We start from the raw sequence: 22,566 nt of genomic DNA on the forward strand, positions 1-22,566 counted from the left end.
ACCACGTCACATTCAGTTTTGAAATCCTGTCGTTGAATTGTTGGGGACCCTATCCTAAAACTTTAACTGGCCTCAGTGCCCCAGCTTTCCCCCACTCCCCCTCAGGGTCAGCCCACCACTGTGAAAGAGTTAGAGTTAAGGAGTGGAGGTATCACTTCTCCCAGGACCCTGACCTTTACTGGGTCTCCAAGAACCCTGTGTGGCCGAAAGGAAACTTTTAGATGCATGAATGGTGTACTTGGGCCCGGGACACCAGAACTTTGGTGATTGGAGTCTGACATCAAGGACTTTGGCTTGACTCTGATGGAAGCCTCTGGAGGGTTTTTAACAAAGGATTGCCATGATCCAACTTCCATTTAAGAGTCACTCTAGCTGCTATTTTGAGAACAGAGGAGGTAAGTACCTTCTTACTCCACCGCTCTCCTCCCCTTCCTGCTCACCTTCACCTCGTCTAATTCAGCTCAGATGGCCAAGAGTTCTGTTCTCACACCAGTGACTCTAACCGTGAAGATATGAGTGTGGGAGACCTCCACGTCTTCTGGCTGGAGAGCTTGGGAAACACGGCATTCTTTGTTTTTAACTAGGGTAAAAAATGAATTAGACTTCACATCCAAGAGATGACAAAGCTTTACCTATAACCCTCCCTGCCCCCACTTCTGTGTGCATGTGTGTGTTTCTCAATCTTCTTCTTTGTCTTGGTATTTGGACTTTATCAAACACAGTTACTACATTATCAACCAAGCAGGCACTCAATATTTGTTGTAAGATTGTAGAACTTAAAGTCTCCTTTCTGATAAATGAATCCTGCTTCTTTCCATAGGCTATGATGTCTTATAAATACATTTAGAATATATTGATTTTTAAAAGAGCTATAAAGTATGTCTTCCCACAGAGATCAAAGGCCCCACTTCCTGCAGGTGGTATGTATGGCTGTATCTATGTGTCTGCAGAGATAAGAAGGGCTAATATCTAAGCTGAACTAATTTCAGAGCATGCCTAGCAGACTTCTTATAAATGCTCTGTTGACATGTTGGTAATAGCACAGTCTTGCAGCCACCAGAAAGCTCTATGCTCTGGGGTGCAATTATTGGGTCATTTCATGTTAGGGTCAAAGAAATGCTCCCCAGGCAGACACATGGAATCAGTAGCTAAGCGAGGAAGGGGCTTAATTCAGGATGACAGAACGATTTTCCAGGAAGTAGAGGCAGCGATGTCTGGGTCATGTGACACTCTAGCTTCCAGGTTGGCAAAGCAACTTCTGACTCACACCCATGATGAAACTGCCCAAGGGATTAAGGTTTTTTCCACTTGGGTCCCAACTTTGGGACCAGAATTGGGTCCTTCCCCCACTAATTCTGTCCATCATTATAGTCATAAAAATCATTTTGCGGGTACATTTTCCAGGCCAGCACTGAGCGAGGTGTTTATTCACTTGTTCATTCATCCTACAAATCTTTGATGGCAAGCTACTGTGTGCCAGCCTCTGTTTTAGGTGTTGCGGATATAGTGATGGGTACAATATATAAAGTCTATGTTCTTATGGGGCTCACAATCAAGTAGGAAGAGACATAATTTTTTAATGAACCAATAAATACATAATATCAAGCAATGAGGAGTGCTTCGAAGAAAAATAAAGGGATAGAAAGTGAGGAGGGAGTCTATTTCAGACATAGTAGTACAGTCTTTAGGATAGGGTGCAATTTAACAGAAATCTAAAGGAAGTGAGAGATCGAGGACAGCACAGGTAGAAGAAATATCACTGGAAAAAGTGAAAGCATGCTTGGTACATTGGAGGAACAGCTGGGAATTGGTAGGGATGGTGTGGAATGAACAAAAAGAAGAGAGGCAGGACATGAGATCAGAGAAGTCACGCGGCTTGTAGGAAGGATACAGGCATGGGACTTTATTCTGGTACCAATGGAGACTTTTGGGATGAGGAGAGTCTCGTTTCTTTTTTTTTTTTTTTTTGAGATTTTACTGGGGAATTGGGGAAGGAGAACAGTCATGTTGTTGTCCTTCAGTCTTAGTTGTGGAGGGCGCAGCTAGCTCAGCTCCAAGTCCAGTCACCATCTGTCCGCCTGTCAGCAGCTCATGGCCGCTCAGCTCAAGGTGCCGTGTTCAATCTTAGTTGCAGGTGGGCATAGCCCACCACCTTATGCGGGAGTTGAACCGGCAACCTTGTTGTTAGGAGCATGTGCTCTCACCAGCTGAGTCATCCTGCCACCTGTTGGCAGCTCAGCGGCAGCTCAGCTTGTGTGCAGCTCACTGGCCCATGTGGGAATCAAACAGGCAACCCTGTTGCTCAGAACTCGTGCTCTTAACCAACTAAGCCACTTAGCGGGCCTCTGGTTTCTTTTTTTTTTTTAAAGAATGGTTCTGGCCTACTGTGGGGTGAACGGAGTTTTGGAGGACAAGAGTGGAGGCTGAGGTACCAGTTAGGCAGCAAATGCAATGGTCCACGTGAGAGATATTAGTGCTGACCATGAGAGTGGAGAGGACAGGTCCCATTGCGAATGTCTTTCCAAAGTGGAAACAACAGGATTTGTTGCTGAATTAAGTACAGAAGAGAAAAATAAGTCAAGGATGATTCCAAGGGTTTTGGCTTGAGCAACTGGGAGGAGAATTGGTGGTGCCCTTTACAAACTGAAGGAGGAGTCAGTGGGGAGGAATCAAGAACCTGGCTTTGGCTGGATTAAGAGGAAATCACACTCAGGGGCTGGGTGTAGGGAGAGCAGAGAAGAAGGCTGAAGACTGAGCCCTAGGGTAGTTCAATGTGTAACGGGGAGCAGAGGAGGATCCAGCAAAGGAAGTTGTGAAAGTGGCCAGGAAGTTGGAGTGACCTAAGTGGAAGTGGTGTCCTATAGCTGAGGAAAGCAAGTATTTCAACGGGGAGACCTGACTGGCCTTATCAAGAGCCACTGGTAAATGCAGCAGAGTCCTTATGCCCTGCCATGCAGACTCCTCACTCCTGCCACCCCTGGGTAGGCAGCTTTGAGTTTACTGCCAAGTGGGTCATGTCAGCATGCAGTGCTTCTAGAAAGTATCTTGATTCAGTTGAAAACATAAGCTTGGTGTTTCATTTTCATTGTTTTTACTCCTAAAACTTACTAGGCTTTCTCTCAGCTTACCTCTTAAGAAAAATGTCATTGTTTCTAACTGGACCATAGGTGAGCAAGTTTTGAGAGCTAACTCTGCCACCTTTGATGCCTTGGGGAGGAGGTGGCTGCTGTCGACTGCTCAGTCCCGAATTCTATAACCTCTCTAGCCAGAAGAGAATCACACCAGCAGTCTCTTCTTCTGGGTCCTGACAAGATTTAGCCCCATCTGGTTCCAACTGTCCCAGCCCCTTCTCTCCATCCTCCTTGCTTATCATCCCCTTGAAACTAATGCAAAAACAATGAGTGGTTTTTTTATTCTTTCATGTTTAGATTCTTATTGATGACAATGAACATTAGCTACTTTTGAAATAGTTTTTCAGCTTATAATATTTTATTACTCAACATTTTACTATGAGACCTTTCAAACAGAGCAAAGTTCAAAGTATTGTACAGTAAACACCTATATACCATTACCTAGAACCTACATTTAACATTTTGTTCTACGTGCTTTACCACACTGTCTATGAACAAAGGAATGAATGAACAACTCTAATCCTAATAAGAAACTCACATCCTTTAGATAGTCTTATTCCCAGTTTTTAGATGTAAAAAGTAAGGTGCAGTGTGGCTAGGTAACTGGTCTCTGTCCGTCATCAATCCATCTTATCTTCTGACACATTCTGAAGATGCAGACGTTAGTACACTTCACCTATAAACACTTTGCTGTGTAGATCATTAACTAGTGTTCAATATTTGCTTCAGGGTTCCTTTTTTTGAGATAAATTTTGCAAACAGACAAATTAACAAATCTCCTGTGTACCTATGCTAAGTTTGGACAAATGCATACACACCTGGGTAACTGAAACCTCTTTCAAGATATGAACATTGTCATCATACTCAGAAGGTTCCCTCATGCCCTTTCCTGGTCCGTTCCCACCCCCACCCCAGAGGCAGCCACTGATTCGATGTTTTTTTACCATCGATAGCTTTGCCCATTCTATTCTAGAATTTCACACAAATACAATCTTACAGTATGCGCTCTTCTGTGTCTGGCTTCTTTGGCTCCTCATGTTTTTTCAATTCATCAGTGCAATAAGGTGGTATTAGTATCTTGCTTCCCTTTTGTGCTAGTCATAATCCACCATGACTGTATCACAGGTTGTTTATCCATTCTCCTGTTGATGGCAATAATTACCTTAATAAAGGAAATGATTCTTTAATGAATTTATAGTTAGATGCTTCCGCCTTTTTGTTAAGAATTCTCTCATCTAATGCAAACTGGGTCTGAGTCATGGCTATCAGGAGCCTAGTTGTTGAAATCAGAAAGTTCTGGGTTTACATTTCATTTCCAACTGTTACGAACTGGGTGACCTTGAACCAGTTACCTAGCCACACGGCACCTTACTTTTCACATTTGAAAAAACTGGGAATGAAAATATCTACAGGATGTGAGTTGCTTATTAGGATTAGAATTGTTCATTCATTCATTTACTCATTCAGGTAACAATAGTTAACAAGCATCTGGTCTGCTGTGTTCCTGAAGCTCTGAAAAAACAACAGGAAACAAAAAGAGGCAGAGACAGACCTCATGAGGCTTTCTGGCTGGTGGGCTTCAAGGACACCAAACAACTAATTGCACAGTTTATTATTTCATTGCCATTGTTATCAGTGCTGCAAGGGGAGATGTGACAGCTGCTAAGAGCATGTAACACAGTTGTTAAAGAAAGCTGAGCATGGAAAGATGAGCTCGAGTTAAGCAGGCAAAAGGAGCCGCAGTGCTCCAAAGCTCTCTGGAAGGAAGGAGTGCAGCATGTTGGAAGAAGTGGATAAGGCTGTGCAACCAAGTGTGTGGGTGTTGTGTATTCGTATGTGAAGTGGTGGAGGAGGAAGGTGAAGAAGGGAGGGTTGATTTTAAGCAGAGGTTTGAGATTTCTGTCTTATACAGGTCACTGGCTGCAATGTAGAACCTGGGTTGGAAAAAGCTCAGAGTGTGTATGAGTTAATTCGGGCTGCTATAACAAAATACCACAGACTGTGTGGCTGAAACAACAGAAATTTATTTTCTTGATGTTCTGGAGATAGAAAGTCCAAGGTGAAGGTGCTATCAGTGTTGTTTTCCAGTAAGATCTCTCTTCCTAGCTTATAGTAGGCCAACTTTTTGCTGTGTCCTCACATGGCCTTTCCACTGTGTGTAGATGGAGAGAGATATCTTTTGAGAAGGACAGCAGTCGTATCAGATTAGGGTCCCACCCTTATTACCACATTTAACTTTAATTATTCCCTTAATGGCCCTATCTTCCAATGCAGTCACCTTGGGAGCTAGAGCTTCAATATAAGAATTCAGTGATGGGAAGCACAATTCAGTCCACAACAGGGTGGATGCAGGGAAACCAGTTAGGAGGCTAGAGAAGAAAAGCTTGGACTAGGTGTTGGCAATTGAAATGAAAGGACATTGAGCAGAAAAATCTACCAGAATCAGTGCTAGTGTTAATGAGGAGGGAGGAAGTGGTGTCAAGGATAACTCCTAGGTTTCTACAATGAGTGTAGTGTTGAATGGTGGCCCCTGAAAAGATATGTCCATGACTTAATCCCTGAAGCCTGTGAACATGACCTTATTTAGTACAGGGGTCTTCGCAGATATAATTCAGTTGAGAATCTCCAGATGAGGGCATCCTGGATTATCTGGGTGGGCCCTAAATCTAACTACAAGTCTCCTTATAAGAGACAGAAGGTAGAAGACACAGACACAGAGAAGGCCATGTGAAAGGACAGGCAGAGAATGAGGTGATGTGGCCACAGGAGTCACCAAAAACTGGAAGAGGCAAGAAAGGATTCTCTCCAGAGCCTTCAGCAGGGAGTGCATCTTGGCTGACACCTTGATTTTGGACTCTGGTTTCTCCAAAACTGTGAAATAATAAATTTCTATTGTTTAAACTCATCAGTTTTGTGAAAATTTGCTAAGGCAGCCCTAGGCGTAATTGAATATGTGACGGTGACATTCACAGAGGGAAGGAAATGTGGGTGGGGGGCAGGTCTTGTGGGACAAGAGGAAGATTATGAGTTTAGATTTAGAAATGTAGGATTTGTGGTGACCTTTGGATGCCAAGGAGATGAAAGGGCAGCAGTTGGGCTTACAAGAAACACTCAACAATTGATAGCCATTATCATTATTTCCTTTTGGAATGCTCCTATATTAGAAGATGTGATTGCTCCTCTTAAGCATATCTGATTTTCCTGTAATCCTGGGATGACAAACAGTTCAAAGTTCTGCCAGTGACATAGCAAAGTTCAGTTCTTTCTCTGCAACTCCCTTGTTTGGACACAAATGTTTCCTGGTACAAAGTTCTGGTTGTACCTCTTCACCTCAGGCTGATATCAGCTTTGTACCCACCCAGAAAGTCTACATCACAACTTTCTAGAAGGAGCCAAGGGAGGCACAGCTAGGCCACTTTTCCCTCCTCCCCTTCTTCCACCCTCAGAGCGGCTGAGCCCTGCTGAATCCATTGGCAGCATAAGTCCGCCATCTTGTGGGCACAAAGAATTCTAACAGGCTGGTCATAACATCAGGATTAGAGAGAAAATGGCTTCAAAGACACTTAACTTTTCCTACCTCCAAATTCAGCTTCAACTAATGAGGCTCTAAAAGTCAAGTGTGAAATCTTTCTGGTCTTTAAAGTAGGGAAAAGATCAGCAAAATGAGAGCAAAGTGCTCCAGAGCCTCTTCATCACACTTAGGATAAAACCAAGCTCCTTACCCCTCACCTGTCCAGCCTCATCTTTCTCCACGCCTACCTGGCCCTGGGGAGCTTCGGGACCCAGGACCTTTCACATGCTCTTCCCTCTGCTTTAAGCTCTGGTCCACGCCTTCTACACCTTCATTCACCCCTTCATCTTTCAGGTCACAGCTGAAAGTCACCTCTCCAGAAAGTTTCTCAAAGCCCGTAGAAGAGGTCCAGTTCCTCTTGTTTCACAGATCCCCACAGCAGTCCCCACTTTTCCTTCACATCATGAACCACAATCACCTGCTGTGATCACCTGCCTGTCTGTGTGATTACTGCCTAGTGTATAAACTCCACAGGGCAAAGGCTGCGTCTCTCCTGTTCACAGTCACGTCCTCAGTCATCAGTATAATGCCTGACATATATTTATTCAGGTGATATAATATTTAGTGAATGGATGAAATAAATGGCTCAATGAGTATTTCACACTGATGAGGAACGTAGTGTTAGATAGAAATACACGAGGTTGGACAATTAAGTTCACGTACTCATCCTAGAAAAAGTGCTCCATACCTCATTGCTGAATATCACTATGGTCACCTTCAAAGTACTCCCCTTGGGAAGCTATGCACCTTTGCCAGCACCTAGTCTACCCTTCAAGGCAATTTTGGAACTCTTTTTCTAGAATGGCCATCAGAGCTGTCATTGTATTACCCTTGATGGCCTGAACATCATCAAAATGTTGTCCTTTCAATATTTCCTTTATCTTCAGGTAAAGAAAGAAGTCATTGGGAGCCAAATCAGGTGAGTAGGGAGGGTGTTCCAATACAGTTATTTGTTTACTGGCTACAAACTCCCTCCCAGACAGTGCCGTGTGAGCTGGTGCATTGCCGTGATGCAGGAGCCATGAATTGTTGGCGAAAGTTCAGGTCGTCTAACTTTTTCATGCAGCCTTTTCAGCACTTCCAAATAGTAAACTTAGTTAACTGTTTGTCCAGTTGGTACAAATTCATAACGAATGATTCCTCTGATATCAAAAAAGGTTAGCAACATTGTTGCAACAAGTTTGCGAACTTAATTGTCAGACCTCATATGTGGAAGGTGAGTTGAACTGTATGTATTCTCCTTCGGGTGGTATAAAAGGTCATCAAGGATATAAACGACTATTACTTGAGCCAAGTATCTTTCACTAACAACCTTTATGAGTAAGCTTTAAGGCTTTCATAATATCCTCTAAGTCCTTCATGGAGACCAGATAGGTTTTGCAGAAGCAATTCAATCTTTGCTGTGATCAGGTGCTGTCTGAATTCAGAGATTTTTAGGAGCAGCCTGTATAGCCCTCCTTCCCACAAAGCTTCTCTGAAACAGAATCAGCAGACTGGAGGGAAGAGGAAACCTTTGTTGATATGGTGTGGTGGACAGAGGAAGGTGGATGGCACAATATCTGGTACAGGGCAGGATTCTTGTTCCCTGTCATCCCTGTCTCTGAAAATGTCATCCAGTGAGCATCATCAACAGCCACACTTAGCAGAAGGTCCTACAGGGAGAGGCTCCACTTACCAATGACACTACCTCAGACTTTATCCACTCACCCCTCACCCCTGAGTAGCTGACCACACCTGCCAGGACAGATAATGGAGACAGTTATAAGGTAAATGAGTCTGAAAAGAGAACAGTGTCTTACACATATATTCTTAGAAATACACCTGGCTTATTGACAAGACTGTTGGTGCCAGCAGGTCAGCACATTTCTGTATTCTGTAGACAATCTGGGTATGAAGCCACACTGTTTGGAATTGGGGTTCTAGGATCACAGCAAAAAGAAGGATTGAGCTTATGCAATGCTCAATCACTTGAGCCCCCATGAGGATGGCCCAACAAGGAAATGTAAGTGCCATGTCCAATGGAGCAAAGCATCTCTCCGGGCTGTGCTGGGATGACCTGGGTCTGCCCTGCCTCCTGGATGGACATGACTCTCTCTGGACTTTCACGGTTCATCAGTCCCCCTCTGCTAATGCTCCTCTTTTAAATATGTTCATGCCTTTGTCAGCTGTCTCTTAACTTGGTGGCTCTGGGAGGCTATCTGTGTCTTTCTGTGAGCCTGCCAGTCTCTGCTCCATCACCTAGCACTCGATTTAAAATCCCACTCCCAGAGAACAAGCAAGCAACTCCATTTCCAAGCTCTTGGAGGGCAGATGTCCACATGCTGCCCAGGCACTGCTGGGTTATAAAAAAGTTCCCCTCGCCTGGCACCAGAGGCTCTGATTGCTTTCATGATGCTGCCACTGACCTGGTGGCCAAGGGTTAGCCCAGCAGGATGAAGGCCCTCTGTGCCACCCTCTGTGCGGAGGGAAGCCAGCATTGACAGGCCTCTACTCCCCTTTCCAAACAGCATCTCTATAGTAGTGGAGCATTGCTGCGAAAAAGAACAATAAAATGACCCCTCCAGTAAAACTCTCTGGGATAGTGAATTCATTTAAACTACTTCTCATTACTTTTCTCACTTTTTCCCTATCTTGGCAAAATCTGGACAAATATACAGTGGGGGCGGGTGGTGGGGTAGAAGATTTCAAGCATTGGCTTAACTACTAAATTATGATTATACAAGTCATCATTCTGTGTCAGAAGTGAAAAAACTCAACTCACACAGGCTAATATATAAAGAAGGGACTTGGTCGGCTCACAAAACTAAAGGGTCAAGAGGTAGTTCCCAGCTTCAGGTGTGGCTGGACCAGAGCCTCAAGTGATGTCATCAGCCTCCTTTATCTCTGAGCTCTGCTTCCTTTCCATGAATTTACCTTCAGGAAGACTTTCTCCTGGCAGCTCCAGCTTATATGCTACCAGCTCAACACACTCAGCAAAAAGAAATATTCTCTTTAATAGTCCAGCTAGGGGTACCAGATTTAGTAAATATATGGGACACACTTAGACTAAAATATTATTACTAGCTGATCTGAAATTCAAATCAGCTAAGTAAGCAAGCATCCTGTATTTTAATTTATAACCCTCAGTCTAGCACAGATCCTAGGACTGAATCTCGGCAATTTGGATCACATACTATCCCAGACCAGGTCAGGATGGGCTATGCAAATTGGTAGGCCAGGGGAGCAAACCCTGTGCAGGCAAAACCAAAAACATATCCACACAGTGACCTCAAAGGTCCCAAACAACAGTGAAAATTATAAAACTGCATGGTGGTTTATGTCACACATTGTTTACCAAGCACTTTCACACCACTCTTTCTTTGTCACCCACACCTGTTTAGTTGGCAGAGCAGATATTATAATCACTCCCTGTATTATTTAGCTCGGGCTGCTATGATAAAGCACGACAGACTGAGGTGTACTGCTGGTGGGGTTGGGGGTGCTTAAACAACAGATATCTATCTTCTGACTATAGTTCTGGAGGCTGGAAGTCCAAGATCAAGATGTCAGCAGGGCTGGTTTCTTCTAAGGCTTCCCTCTATGGCTTGCAAATAAATGTCTTCTTGCTGTGTCCTCACATAATCTTTCTTCGGTACATGTCTGCATCCAAACCTCCTCTTCTTATAAAGACATCAGTCATATTGGATTAAGGCCCACACTAATAACGTTTACCAATTCAGCCCACAACACTGTACCCTCTCCTTTTTTTTTTTTTTTTTTTTTTTAGGTAAGGAACAGGGCAGTGAGGATAGTCACGACTTGTCCCCAACCCCAGGGCTGATTTAGTGGTGGAACTCAGTAAGGAACCTAGCCCAACTCCAAGCAGTGGCAGTCCCTGCTGTGCCTGCCCAACCTCTGCCTGGACTTATTCCTCTGTGTGCCCACTGTGTATACATGCCACCCGCTGCCAGAATGCAAGCTCCCTTCCTGGAGAGCACACAGCAAATCCACCCTAGTGGTCCCTGCACCTTGGGCAGGACCAGGCACCCAGCAGATGATGTACTTGAAATAAACGTTCCTTGAAAGGAAGGCAACTAAGAAAAAAAAAAAAATCCTATGTTTTAGATTTAGTTGAAAAAAAGGAGAGGACAGGGGCACATGCTCATGATTTGAAGTGATAAAGACTCTAGAACAGCAAAAATGATGAGGCCTATGGATGTGTAAATGAGCCTGAGGAAAAAAGCTAATCAGAAGAGTAAATTACAAAACAGAAAAAAGACTAAAACAAGCGAGGGAAGAATAGTGAATATTTTAGTTTCTTTAGTTCATAAGAAATTCATGAGCACTGAGTGTGAAAATTTTGTTGGTTTTGGTGGTGGGAAAGAATCGTAAATATGTATAATATGTAAATACCTTTTATAATAAAAACCCATGAAGATAAATGAGCCTGCCTGCAGAAAAGCTGTGAACTCTATAAGATGCTAATATAACTCTCGTCATTTTAAGAAATTATCATAACGCTTACAGGGCTTTGAAAGTTCCTGAGCTTTGGAAATAAATGCATAAATTCTAAATACTAACCAGAAAACACACACATCTCTCTCTCTCTCTCCCTCTCTCTCTCTCTCTCTCTCTTTCTTTTATTTATTATTTTTTTAATCCGAGGAAGGTAGCCTTAGGGATGACAAACATTGGGGTCAAATATGGGGTCAAATACGACTTCCTTCCATCACCGATGAGCTGTGCGGCCTTGGGAAAGCCGTCCAGTCTCTCTGCACTCACTTGCCCCATCTGTGAAGTGGGGAAAACGACGTCTACCCGCGCCGCGTTTTGGGGAGGAGAGAATGGGAAAACATCGCACAGCTCACGCAGTGCTACTTCCCTGCCGGCTGCGCGCCGACCAGCGGCCACTGGACAACAGGGGACCCGCTGGGGAACGAGGCGGGTCGCGGCGGAAGGGGCCGGCCGGGTGGACTCGCCCCGCCCCGCCCCGCCCCACGCTCTGCCAGAGCCCATGGCGCCGGCGGAGGGGCGCTGGGCTCCCGCCCTGTGGAGGGGCTGCAACGGGCTGATGGCCGCTTTCTTCGCGCTGGCAGCTTTGGTGCAGGTCAGCGGCCCGGCCCCGGGCGGCGGGCGGCGGGCGGCGGGAGAGGAGCCTGCGGGCTCCGCAGGAGGCCGGGCGCAAGCTCCTTTCCAGGCCCCGCGTGCAGTGTAGGCTAACAAGCCGGCAGGTCGCAGAGGCTGGCAGTTTAGGTGGAGGACTGGAATTGGGGTTTGTGCTTCGGGAACCTCCACTTTCTCCCCGACCTAAGACACACATGTGTTCCTGTGACCTCACCACACCCCTCTCTTTTGCTTAAATTCTGGAAGGAGCTGGTTCAGAGTGAGTCACTTTGAAAGGGATCTGAGCAGCAGCAGCCTTGGCACCTTTCTTAAAAATCAGCGGATGTATAAGACGAAATACAATTCAGGGCCTAGGACGTGAATCCGAACAAAACCCTTTTATAGCACAATTAGACTTTCAAGTCTGCTTTGGGCCCCCGTCATAATAGCTTTCCTCATTCCTTGAGACCGGGAGGCTCTTAAAATGCCAGTTGTAGGTTTGGCTCACCCTTTTCAGAGTTTCTGCGCAGTTCTTTACAAAAAATGCACGCTGTATGTTCGTTCAGACCATCTGCTGCGTTCAGCCAGAAGCCCCCTCACCTATCATGATCTGCTGGGCTGTGTCTTATTCCTATTTTGTATCTTCGGTGCCTATTGCAGCATCTGGCACGAAATAAATGTCTGAAATGAATCAAAGCGCAGACCAGCTACAGGAATGGAACCTGACAGTATGCCTGCTAACTCTGGATGTTTTGATATTCCAGGTAAATGACCCAGACGCAGGACTCTGGATGGTGAGTATCAGCTGCTTTCCTCCATCTGCAAGAATTGTGGAACTGCACCAAACACAGTATTATCTCTTTGCCTCCCCCCGCACCCTCCCCCCACCCCCCACTCTCCACTTTGTGTACTTAAAAACTTAGAAATCAAAGCCTTTGAAAGCTCTTTTCCCTAAAATATTAGGGGGAAATGGGTCAGAGTGATAAAGTGTGTGTGTGTGTGTTAAGAGTTTTCCAGAGACATAGGGGTCTTTCAGCAGTATTCCCTTTGAATAAAATGGCCCAACTGAGGACACTTTTTTGAAGACATAGAGTGGATCTTTCAAGGTCAAAGGAACCATTCATTCTTTTTTAAGATTTTTATTGGGGAATTGGGGGGATGGGAACAGTGCTGGGGAATTGGGGGAAGGGGAACAGACAAGTTGCTGTCGTTTTGTTCTTCAGTCTAGTTGTGGAGGACGTTGCTTCACTGGCCCAAGTTGGCACCATCATTGTGCTCTTCCCGGGCGAGGCAGATCAGTCGCTGGCTTCTGGACAGCCGCTCACGGGTGGCTGCTGGCCGCTCACGCTGGCTGCTGGCTACACACGGTAGCCCATAGCAACCCACTGCCACAGGGGCTGTGGCCTTCGCGGTCACCAGCGACTCATGGCAGCCCAGCTCCAGGTTGAGCTGTTGTTCAGCATCTTAGCTGTAGAGGGCAGTGTCACTGGCCCTCTTATGTGGGATCTGAACCGGGGTCCTCTGGCGTCCCAAGCCAGCTCTTAACCATTGCGCCACTCAGCTGGCCCAGAAACAATTCATTCTTCATGAGAAACTCCAGCAAACATCTGACCAGAAATGGCAAGCTTAAATTAAGGTTTGTGGCTCTGCTAATTCTGTGAGTTATATTTACAAAATAATTAAAGCCCACATGCCTACAGTATACATTGAACCAGTGCTCTCACTGAATTATTTGGAGGAGGGGAGGGTCCTTCCACGCATTTTCTGAAATATCTGGATTTTGTCCAGTTTCTTTCAAGACAGATACACAGACTATACAATATCACCAGTGAGATGATTTTAGGCTTTGGAATAATGTTGACCAGGTACAGATTAGTAACAAGCGAAAGCATTTGGAATTACAATGCAAAATGCTAGTCAGGTTTTTTTAGTGTAGTGGAATTGCATTCTCATATTGCTTATTGTCCAGATTCACATGTCCCTGAATCAAATCATATTGCTTCTTCCTCAGCACTCTGGTCCATATCCTGAGCTCCAAATATTATTTCCCTGCAAACAAGTGTCAAATATCCAACTTAATGTTAAATTTACAAAAGACGGCTAGATATGCCCACCTGTACATCACACTGGCTCCTCAGACACCCGAGTTCCTACCCAGCATTTTTCCCTCCAAAACCCACTCCTCCTCCAGAGCCACCCATTATTATTACCAGCAAAATCATGCAGAGTCATCCTTGATGAAAATCTCAGTCATCTTTAACATCTCTCTGTTCCTTATCACTGTCTTTGAGATCCCCCTCAAAAAAAAAAACAAAAAAACCCCACCATCCAATGACAAAAAAACCCAATCTATGTCTAAGTGCCTATCTGTACAGTACCTGTACATTTTACCTTTCACTCCATGTTTAGATGATGTAATATGAATAAAATAAACACCATATCCCCATAGACATCCTCCCTTATTTCCACTTTAGCACTCCATTACCTCCCACATGGACCCTGGGAATGGCTCCCTAATTCTTCTAGCTGCCTGTAATCTCTTTCACTCCAGGAACACTCCCTATATTTTGCTTCTTGCTTAAAAAACATTTGTCATTTCCCAAGATGTCTAAGTGGAAACTCTCTAACTTGGCATTCAAGGCCTACCACACTATGGTTCCAACCCGCCTTTTCAGTTTGGTTTTGGAAACCCAGCGCACCAATAATAGGTACGATGGCTTGCCCCTAGCACTCTTGTATGTTGTACTCTCCTCAAGCTTCAAGGTCTATCTCAAACACTCTCTCACCCCAAAAATCTCTGCCTGTTGTCCCTAAGTTCCAACCATCCTTCCTTTGAGCCTTTATTGTAGGACCAACTCATTCTGCTTTGCACTAGAGTTGGCTTTGTACATGCCAGCTCCCAGGGGGACGGGGCCAGTGCCTTCTTGGTGGTCCTCAGGCAACATAACCTAGTGCCTGCCTATAGCAGTCCTTATTGACGCTTGAATGAATGAAAGAATGAATGGATGCATAAATGAATGAAGACTAGTTTACGGAACCTTGGGGGCTTGTACTGCACCTTACTCATTTCCATGTTCCCCACCCCATCTTGCTCATGGAGCATACTTGTATCAAGATGCATGCAGGAGCAAATAATAGAAAATCTGACTAGCATCAGGTTATAAAAATACAGAATATCGCACTTAACAAGAAGTCCAGAGGCAGCTGCTTAATGGCCAATGGCGTCGAGGACCCGACCTTCCTGTCTTTCTTCTCTGCCACTCTCAATGTGTGATACATCCTCTAATGTTTACAGAATGGCTGCTGCAGCTCTAAACATCTCTTCCCCAGACAAGAGCATCACAAGTAGGAAGAAACAGGCAAGAGCAAAACAGGTTTTTTTTTCCTGTGCTTTCCTCCCCTTTATCAGGGAAGAAATATTCCCAAGAAGCCCCTCAGGCAGGATGCTATGCAGTGTGTACACACAAATCTGCTTGGTCAGCACCCATGCGTGTTGGCTGTTAAATGCTGTGACTATCACCCTTGCCCCTAGAAGACTTTTCCTTACATTTCACTGCTAGAATATGACCACCCCATGCTGCTAAAGTGTCTGGGAAAACAAATTGGCTTTTCAGTTTTTATAGTGGCTAAGGAACAAGGGAGAGCAGTATTAGGAATGACTGCCATGGGACTCAATGACTATGTGCTGAATTAAGTATTGTAAATTAATATGATGATACCCTTAGTTTAAAAAAACCCACCAACAAAAAGTGGGTTCTACTGAGTTCATTACTGAGTGTTTATATTGGGCATTGTTTTTACTTGTGTACTAAAAACAGTTTCGGTCTTTCTGCCCTCAAAAAAAAAATTATCTCATTCAAGATAGAGAAAAGCATTTAAATAAGAATTAACATGTCACAATTGCCTTGGGAAGCCATTACTTAGTTTTAAGGGTTGTTTTGTTTGTATGTTTATAGTACACTGAAATAAGATCTTAGACCCCTTCATCAATTAATCACCAATATCTGATACATTTTAAAATCTCTGCCAAACATTTCTTATGAAGAGCACAGTTAAATATTGTATGTTCTCTGTGTGTTTTACTTTCTCCTCTCTCCAACCCCCAGCTAAGTCATGTAGGTTTTCCCTGGGGGAAACCTAACGCCTTACTACTCTAAGTGTGGTCCTTGAAACAACAGCAGTATCCCCTGGAAGCTTATTAGAAAAGCAGACTCCTGGGCCCTACCCCAGATCTCTAGAATCAGGTCTGCATTTTAATAAGATCTCCAGGTAATTCACATGCACATGAAATGTTGGGAGGCGCTGGTCTCTCCCTCAGTAGCATGACTGTCCACCTGTGAGAGATGACCTGACTTGGACATACCGATATTGGCCAACATTCCAGTAAGCGTAAGGGATGGCGAAGGAAACGTGAACAGTCTGTAATCCAGATGCTCTCTCTCACCAGGGTCAAGACAGACATGTTTTTAGAGTGACAGCCAGTCACTTAAAATGTACAGCTCCGACAACTTCCAAGTAAACTAAAGGCTTCTGACGTAAGCATCGCAATTGATGTGGTTATGCAGCTGCATTTCTGGGAAAGCCCCCATACTTCTTATAAACCTGCTTTTAGCCCGCAACACACAGGCAGTGGCAGGTTTGGCTAGTCAGCTAGCTATGAATGAGGCTTGAAAATAGGACCTCTTCAGGACCAGTCTTCCAAACGTCAAGCCAATTTCCCAGCAGTTTCCAAGATGAAGAGCCTGGTCTTCGTATTGGGCACATCTGATCCATCCCTTGTCAGTACGCTTTCTTTGGTCCCACTGCAGAGCTGGAATACTGGGCTGGTGGTCCGTGGGGCCAGACCCAGGAGCACCATCTAGCTAATTATGGCTGCTCCTGCCCTACTTTTCAAAGAGCATCTTCTTTTATGCAAGTGGGGAAAGGCCATTTGGGCATGAATGTTGCTTAAGAGAGATTAGGAGGTCAGCGTGTCGAGACCCAAACTCTGCTCAATGCTAGAGCGCTGGAAGATGAGTAAGACTTGCCTGGAATAGCCTTCCGTCTAGGAGGAAGGCAGATAAAATTACAACCCGACATGGTAAGTGCCATAAAAGCTGAGGTTACCGCTTCCTCGATTGTTACTGAAACTTAAGGTAAATCACGGAGCCTGATGGCCACTGATGCCATCACCGTTCTTTACTTCCTAGCTATCTGAACATCTGTATTGGGCATACTTCTTACCCCATGTGATTTCCTGTCTTTTTTCTAACAGGTTGTGTATACAATTCCTGCAGTGCTAACCCTGCTTGTTGGACTTAACCCTCTTATCACAGGTATGAATTGGATTAGGAATGGAGATAATACTACTACTTGTGAATGAATGAAAGGCTGTAAAACAGAGGCTTTATCATATGTTTATTTCGTAACCTGCTGCTTGGATCCCTTGCGTATTTATCTATCTCGGGTGGATATACATGTAAAATCAGATTTCCTTGTAATGAGACTCTATTGGCCCAACGTGCAGGAGAAAAACGGGCTCTCCAGGTTTTTTTTTTCTCATTTATAATAATAATTGGTGGCTAATTCTAATCTAGATCATCCTAACCCATTTTCAGGAAAACTTCCCAAGGACTCGCCATACTAAGACAGTCTCATCAGTTTGGAACCCGAGGTCTCTTACGCTGGTGTGGAATGGTAGTTATGCAGCTTAGCCCATGAGAGAGACAAAGGCTCCAGTCACTGCACTGATTTCTTAAGCCACCAAGTTAAGGAAAATCAGCAACGAAGCGCTAACCTTGCCTCCATACTCAGTAGCAATCAGTGTCTATTATATATATACTCTTATCAAATTCTTTTTGGACCATTATCACGCCCGTTAATCCTTTTCTTATTTTGAATTCATTCAAGACTTATGTATGTGAACTGCTACTTATGTAGAGAAACTGTTTATAACGTCTCTAACAAGCCTCTAGATTTTTTGTTAATACATGTTGCTCTCCCTAATCTCCCTATCTGCCTTCATAGTACCCCCAGCAATGTATTGTATGCCTGTATGTGTTTCCTCCTCCTAGACTGTAAGCTCCTTAAAAGCAGGATCATTTTTAACCCGTCTTTGCACCAGCTAAGCTTAAATATGGCCAAGAATATGGTAGCTGCCTAATGTTTGTGAATGAATGGCTGTAAAACAGAGGCTTTAATTATATATTTATTTTGCAACCTGCTCCTTTGGACTCCTTACATATATATCCCAGGTGGGTATATGTGTAAAAACTCACTTAAAAGAGTGGGCTTGTATTGCCCTCAGGCTGCCTAACCTCAATTATGGGCAAAACATAGCTGCTTCACCTTTCGTGGCCTTAAAAACTCGTAACAAACCTTTAAGTTCGAGTTTTATACTATAAATGTATCTTATAACAGAAAAAATGCATTTGACATTGTTTACTAACATTTCCTTATTAATGGGGACTATTAGTCCTGCAGGCTATTCTTCATTTTCTTTAAGACAGCTTCTGTTAGTGGGTCCTGAAAGTTCGTAGGGCCTTAAAATAAAGACTAATGATTCCCTCCCGGGGGGGGGAAACTCTTGTCCCCTAGGTGCATGGCCCTTTGTGTAGGCCCCAGAACTCTGTCTGCATCTTTAAGGCATTATCAGTTAGGGCTCCATTAGTTGCGAGGGAAAAACTCAAATGGGCTCCAAGCTAAAAGTTAGCTGTATTAGGATACGCTACTGAGAAGGCGAGGGTGGTACTGGCTTCAGGCACATGGGCGGCTCAGAACTTCAACTTCGCTGCACTCTCACTTCCACCACCTACTGCAGACTTCAGTCCTGGGCTCCACGTGGTAGCTCTACAGCTCAAAGTTCATATCTTCACCATGCCAAGTCCAGTAGAATATGGAGTCCACTCCCTGATAGCTCAGAATTGAGTTCTTGGCCCTGGTTTGTCATAGGTTCATCCTGAGCCAAATCACTGTCACTAAGGAATAAAATGCATTGGTTGGCCTAGCTGAGGTTGTTATCTGGGCCATGTGGATGGGGCTGTGGGAAGGGGAGATCCCCAAAGAAAATAAGGGCAGTCACCATATCAAGGGGCAATGTTGGACAACCAAAATAATAAATGTCCGTTTAAGTTTATACAGTAAGTCCCCGACTTCCAAACATTCGAGTTGCGAACTTTCACAGATAGAAATGGACCTCGTATTACGGACATTCGCAGATGCGAACAAATCACAGGAGTAGCTTCCATGTCTGCTCTTGTCAGTTCACTCCATGAATCCCCTATATGCCAGTTGTTGCACTGTATTTACTGTACCACCATTTTAAGGTAACTGTAAAAGTAAAAAGTTTATTTATAGTATTTTTGTGTGTGTTTAGTGTTTTTATGCTTTGCCTTGTATATTTGTGTCAAAGGTATATAAGACTCACTTTGTCGGACTTACAAACGAATCCGACTTACGAACGTGTTCCGGAACAGAACTTGTTCGTAAGTCGGGGACTTACTGTAATTACTGCTTTAACCTCTGTGACATCCCTCAGAATGAAGCAAAACAAAACCCCAGCCTTTTCTGAATGCTTTACCTGAAAGTAGACTACAGCAGATCCAAAGAGATCATTTTTCTTTGGGGTGTGATTCCATGATTAACAGCATCAGGGTTTCTATTTTTAGGTAACTTTATTTGGAAGAGTGTCTCTGCAATACACGTGTTCTTTTGTATCGTGTGGGCTGTCGGCTTGGCATACTACCTCCTGCTTCATACCCAACGGAACATCTTACATGAGGAAGAGGGCAGGTGAGCAGTGACTTTCGTTCTCTGGAAGGGGTGGGGAAGAACTGAGAAATCTCCTGTTCCTTTACACCTTAATCTGTGCACAGTGGCTTAATCCCTCCAACTATATACCATGAAGAGCAGGGGAGCTATTATCTCCTTTATAAGTTCAAGAAACTGAAGAAATGATGCTGCCAGGATTCAAACCCAGCACCGTCTACCATACTCCATGATTCCTACAGGCAGCCATCACATGTTACATTATATTACCACCAGGCAGTTGGAACTTTGCCCCCTTATAATGAGCAAGAGTACTCTACACAGTAATAGTCCAGTCGAATAAGGTGAAAACTCTAGCGGCATTCTGATTCACTTCTGATGCATGCCAAAATCTTATCTACAAGTGTGATCAGCCACCTCAGAAGTCAACCTCATTCAGCCTTGCCCTGATGTCTCACGTCATCCCCTCCCTTTGTCACAACCAGTAGTTCTTACTCATCTCATTTGCTTTCTCCCACCCTTGACTCCCTGGCCTCACTAATACCCCAATTCCTTTACTTTCCATCCCACTGCTAATACCTGCCAACACCAAGATTTAGAGGCCTATAAGTTAAGTATCACTGTAGAGGTGCTGCTGTTACAGGCCCTACTCCTTGGGAAACTGGATTGGGTTGGGTCAGTCGATGGAATGTAAACCAAATGGGTTGAATCACCTCCAACTTGAAGCCCACAGGTATGGTACAAAGTGGGGCTTCCAGTGGTACTGTAGCCAAATATAATTGTTTTCTACTCTATGTAAAAGATAAGTGCTTTTCAAACATATACCCACTTCAAAATCATTAGTCTGACTCATACTATAAATCATTCCTCTCCACTAAGATGTGACCCAATTTCTGTAGTATGTGTGCAAATTATTTATTGATTTGAGCTCAGCTGGCTTAACACATGCAACACTGTGAAACAGTGTAAAACGAATGCCTGATCAAATTGAGATTGTTTTCTTGGTTGTAGTATTCCTCCCAGTGACATGAAGTGATTTAGCTGTTCTTGTTTGTGTTTTGTTGGGTTTTGTTGTTGTTCACGTACAAGTTGGGGAACAGCTATGGAGCTCATACCTGCTTCATAAGGTGAAATTTTCACACAGGGCTTTAAACGGTGTGAAAAAAGTAATGTGAGACATGCCTGACTTGAAAATATTCTGTAGATGCTCTCTATCTTGGGGGAAGTCAGCCAACAATCAGCAGAATCCAGTGTCAGGGAGAGAATGGCGTGATGATATACATCTCGTTTGTAGCCACTTCAGAAATGTAAAATGTGTGCTATTTTATAGGGAGCTGTCTGGTCTGGTGATTATCACAGCATGGATGAGCCTATGCCACAGTTCATCAAAGTAAGTGTCCTATCAGATGTGTTCAAGGTTGATCAGAGCAAGTTGATGAGACTATAGACACAAATAAAAACTAAAATCTTTTGGAAGAATTCTTTCCTTCCCTAAGGTAAGCTAATAGTTGATTCAAAATTTCATGATCATTAATACTTTCATGAGTACCACAGTTTCCTATGTGGCCCAGGGTCATTAGGGAGTTACTGGCCTAAAGGGTGTTCTTCAGGGAGAAGGAAAATGATCTCAGAAGGAAGCTTGGAGATTTAGGGAAGAAGGAAGAGCAAATAAAATATACAAGTATAAGTACATATCAATGAATATCAGCTTTATAAAACAATAATGATGTTTTGTGCAACTTAAATATATAAGGAATAAAAATACATGACGAGTAGCATCTAAGTGGGAAGGGGATAACTGAAGGTGAAGTGTTCTAACATTCTGGAATTGTCTGGGCAGAGGTAAAAGTACCAATTTTTATTAGACTTTTATAAGTCAAGGATTCATGTAGTAATCCTTAGGGTAACCACTAAAGGAAAAGAAATTTAGTAGAGAAAGCAGGGAAAAAGACATAACAAATAGGAAAAATAGGAAGCAGATGTTTAGAGAAATCAACCCAAATATATGAGATTACATTAAATGTAAATATTCCAATTAAGAGTCAGAAATTTTCCAAAGTGGATAAGATTATAAACCGACTAAACACTGCTTACAAAAGACAACCCTTAAATATACCGATACAGAAAGACTGAAAGTCAAAAGATGGGAAAAATATACAATGCAAACATCAACCAAATGAAAGCTGATATAGCAATTTTAATTTTTAAAAAGTAGACTTTAAGGCTAGCATTAAAGAGAAAGGACATTTTTTGTTGATTTTTAAAATAAAATTTTTATTTTGAAATATTCCAACATATATAAAAGCAGAGACTTGATATAATGAATCAGATGTACCCATCACCTAGCTTCAACAATTATCATTGTATGTCCAATCCTGTTTCATCTATATCACTGCCATCTCCACACTTACAGATTATTTTGAAACAAATCCCAGACATCATATTGTTTCATTTGTAAATATTTCATTTCAGTATGTATCTCTAAAAGAGAAGCACTTTAAAAAAATAACCGCTCTACCATCATCACACACAAAAAAATAAAAGAACAATAATTCTTCAGTATGGAGTTTTCCAATCAATGTTTACATTTCTCCAGTTGTCTTATAAATGCTTGTTCCTGTATTCTGTATTTCTTATAAACTGGTGGTTAGACCTAGACGCTTGGCCAGATTCTGGTATTTTTACTATTACTACCAAGCAAGACTACTTCATGGGTGGTATTATGTAATTCCATCATAATATACATAATACTTAGCTGTTTCTCTGTAATGTTAATAGTCTTTGATGATAATTGCCTAAGCCCATTAATTCATTTGCAAAATGGTGCTATTCTAATTATACCATTAATTGATTATGAGCTGGAAAACTTCTACAAAGAGACACTCCAGATCATAAGAAGAAAAGGAAAGAAACAGCTGTTGATTTTTTTGTTTTTTTTAAAAGATTTTTATTTGGGAATTGGGGGGATGGGAACAGTGCTGGGGAATTGGGGGAAGGGGAACAGACAAGTTGCTGTCGTTTTGTTCTTCAGTCTAG

The 22,566-nt window shown here is 43.3% G+C and overlaps 1 protein-coding gene across 1 annotated transcript in view; it reads left to right on the plus strand.

The window, feature by feature from the left end:
* The first annotated feature begins 11,619 nt into the window (after positions 1 to 11,619).
* Positions 11,620 to 22,566, plus strand: part of TMEM220 (transmembrane protein 220) — a 22,681-nt gene continuing 11,734 nt past the window's right edge. Inside the window, exons 1-5 of the mRNA XM_019654430.1 lie at positions 11,620 to 11,788; positions 12,549 to 12,578; positions 17,039 to 17,099; positions 19,431 to 19,554; positions 20,861 to 20,920. Coding sequence (XP_019509975.1) covers positions 11,696 to 11,788; positions 12,549 to 12,578; positions 17,039 to 17,099; positions 19,431 to 19,554; positions 20,861 to 20,920 — 368 coding nt within the window. The 5' untranslated portion in view covers positions 11,620 to 11,695. The remainder of the gene's footprint in view (positions 11,789 to 12,548; positions 12,579 to 17,038; positions 17,100 to 19,430; positions 19,555 to 20,860; positions 20,921 to 22,566) is intronic.

This window comes from Hipposideros armiger, unplaced genomic scaffold (assembly GCF_001890085.2).
Source record: "Hipposideros armiger isolate ML-2016 unplaced genomic scaffold, ASM189008v1 scaffold_222, whole genome shotgun sequence".
Lineage (NCBI taxonomy): Eukaryota > Metazoa > Chordata > Mammalia > Chiroptera > Hipposideridae > Hipposideros > Hipposideros armiger.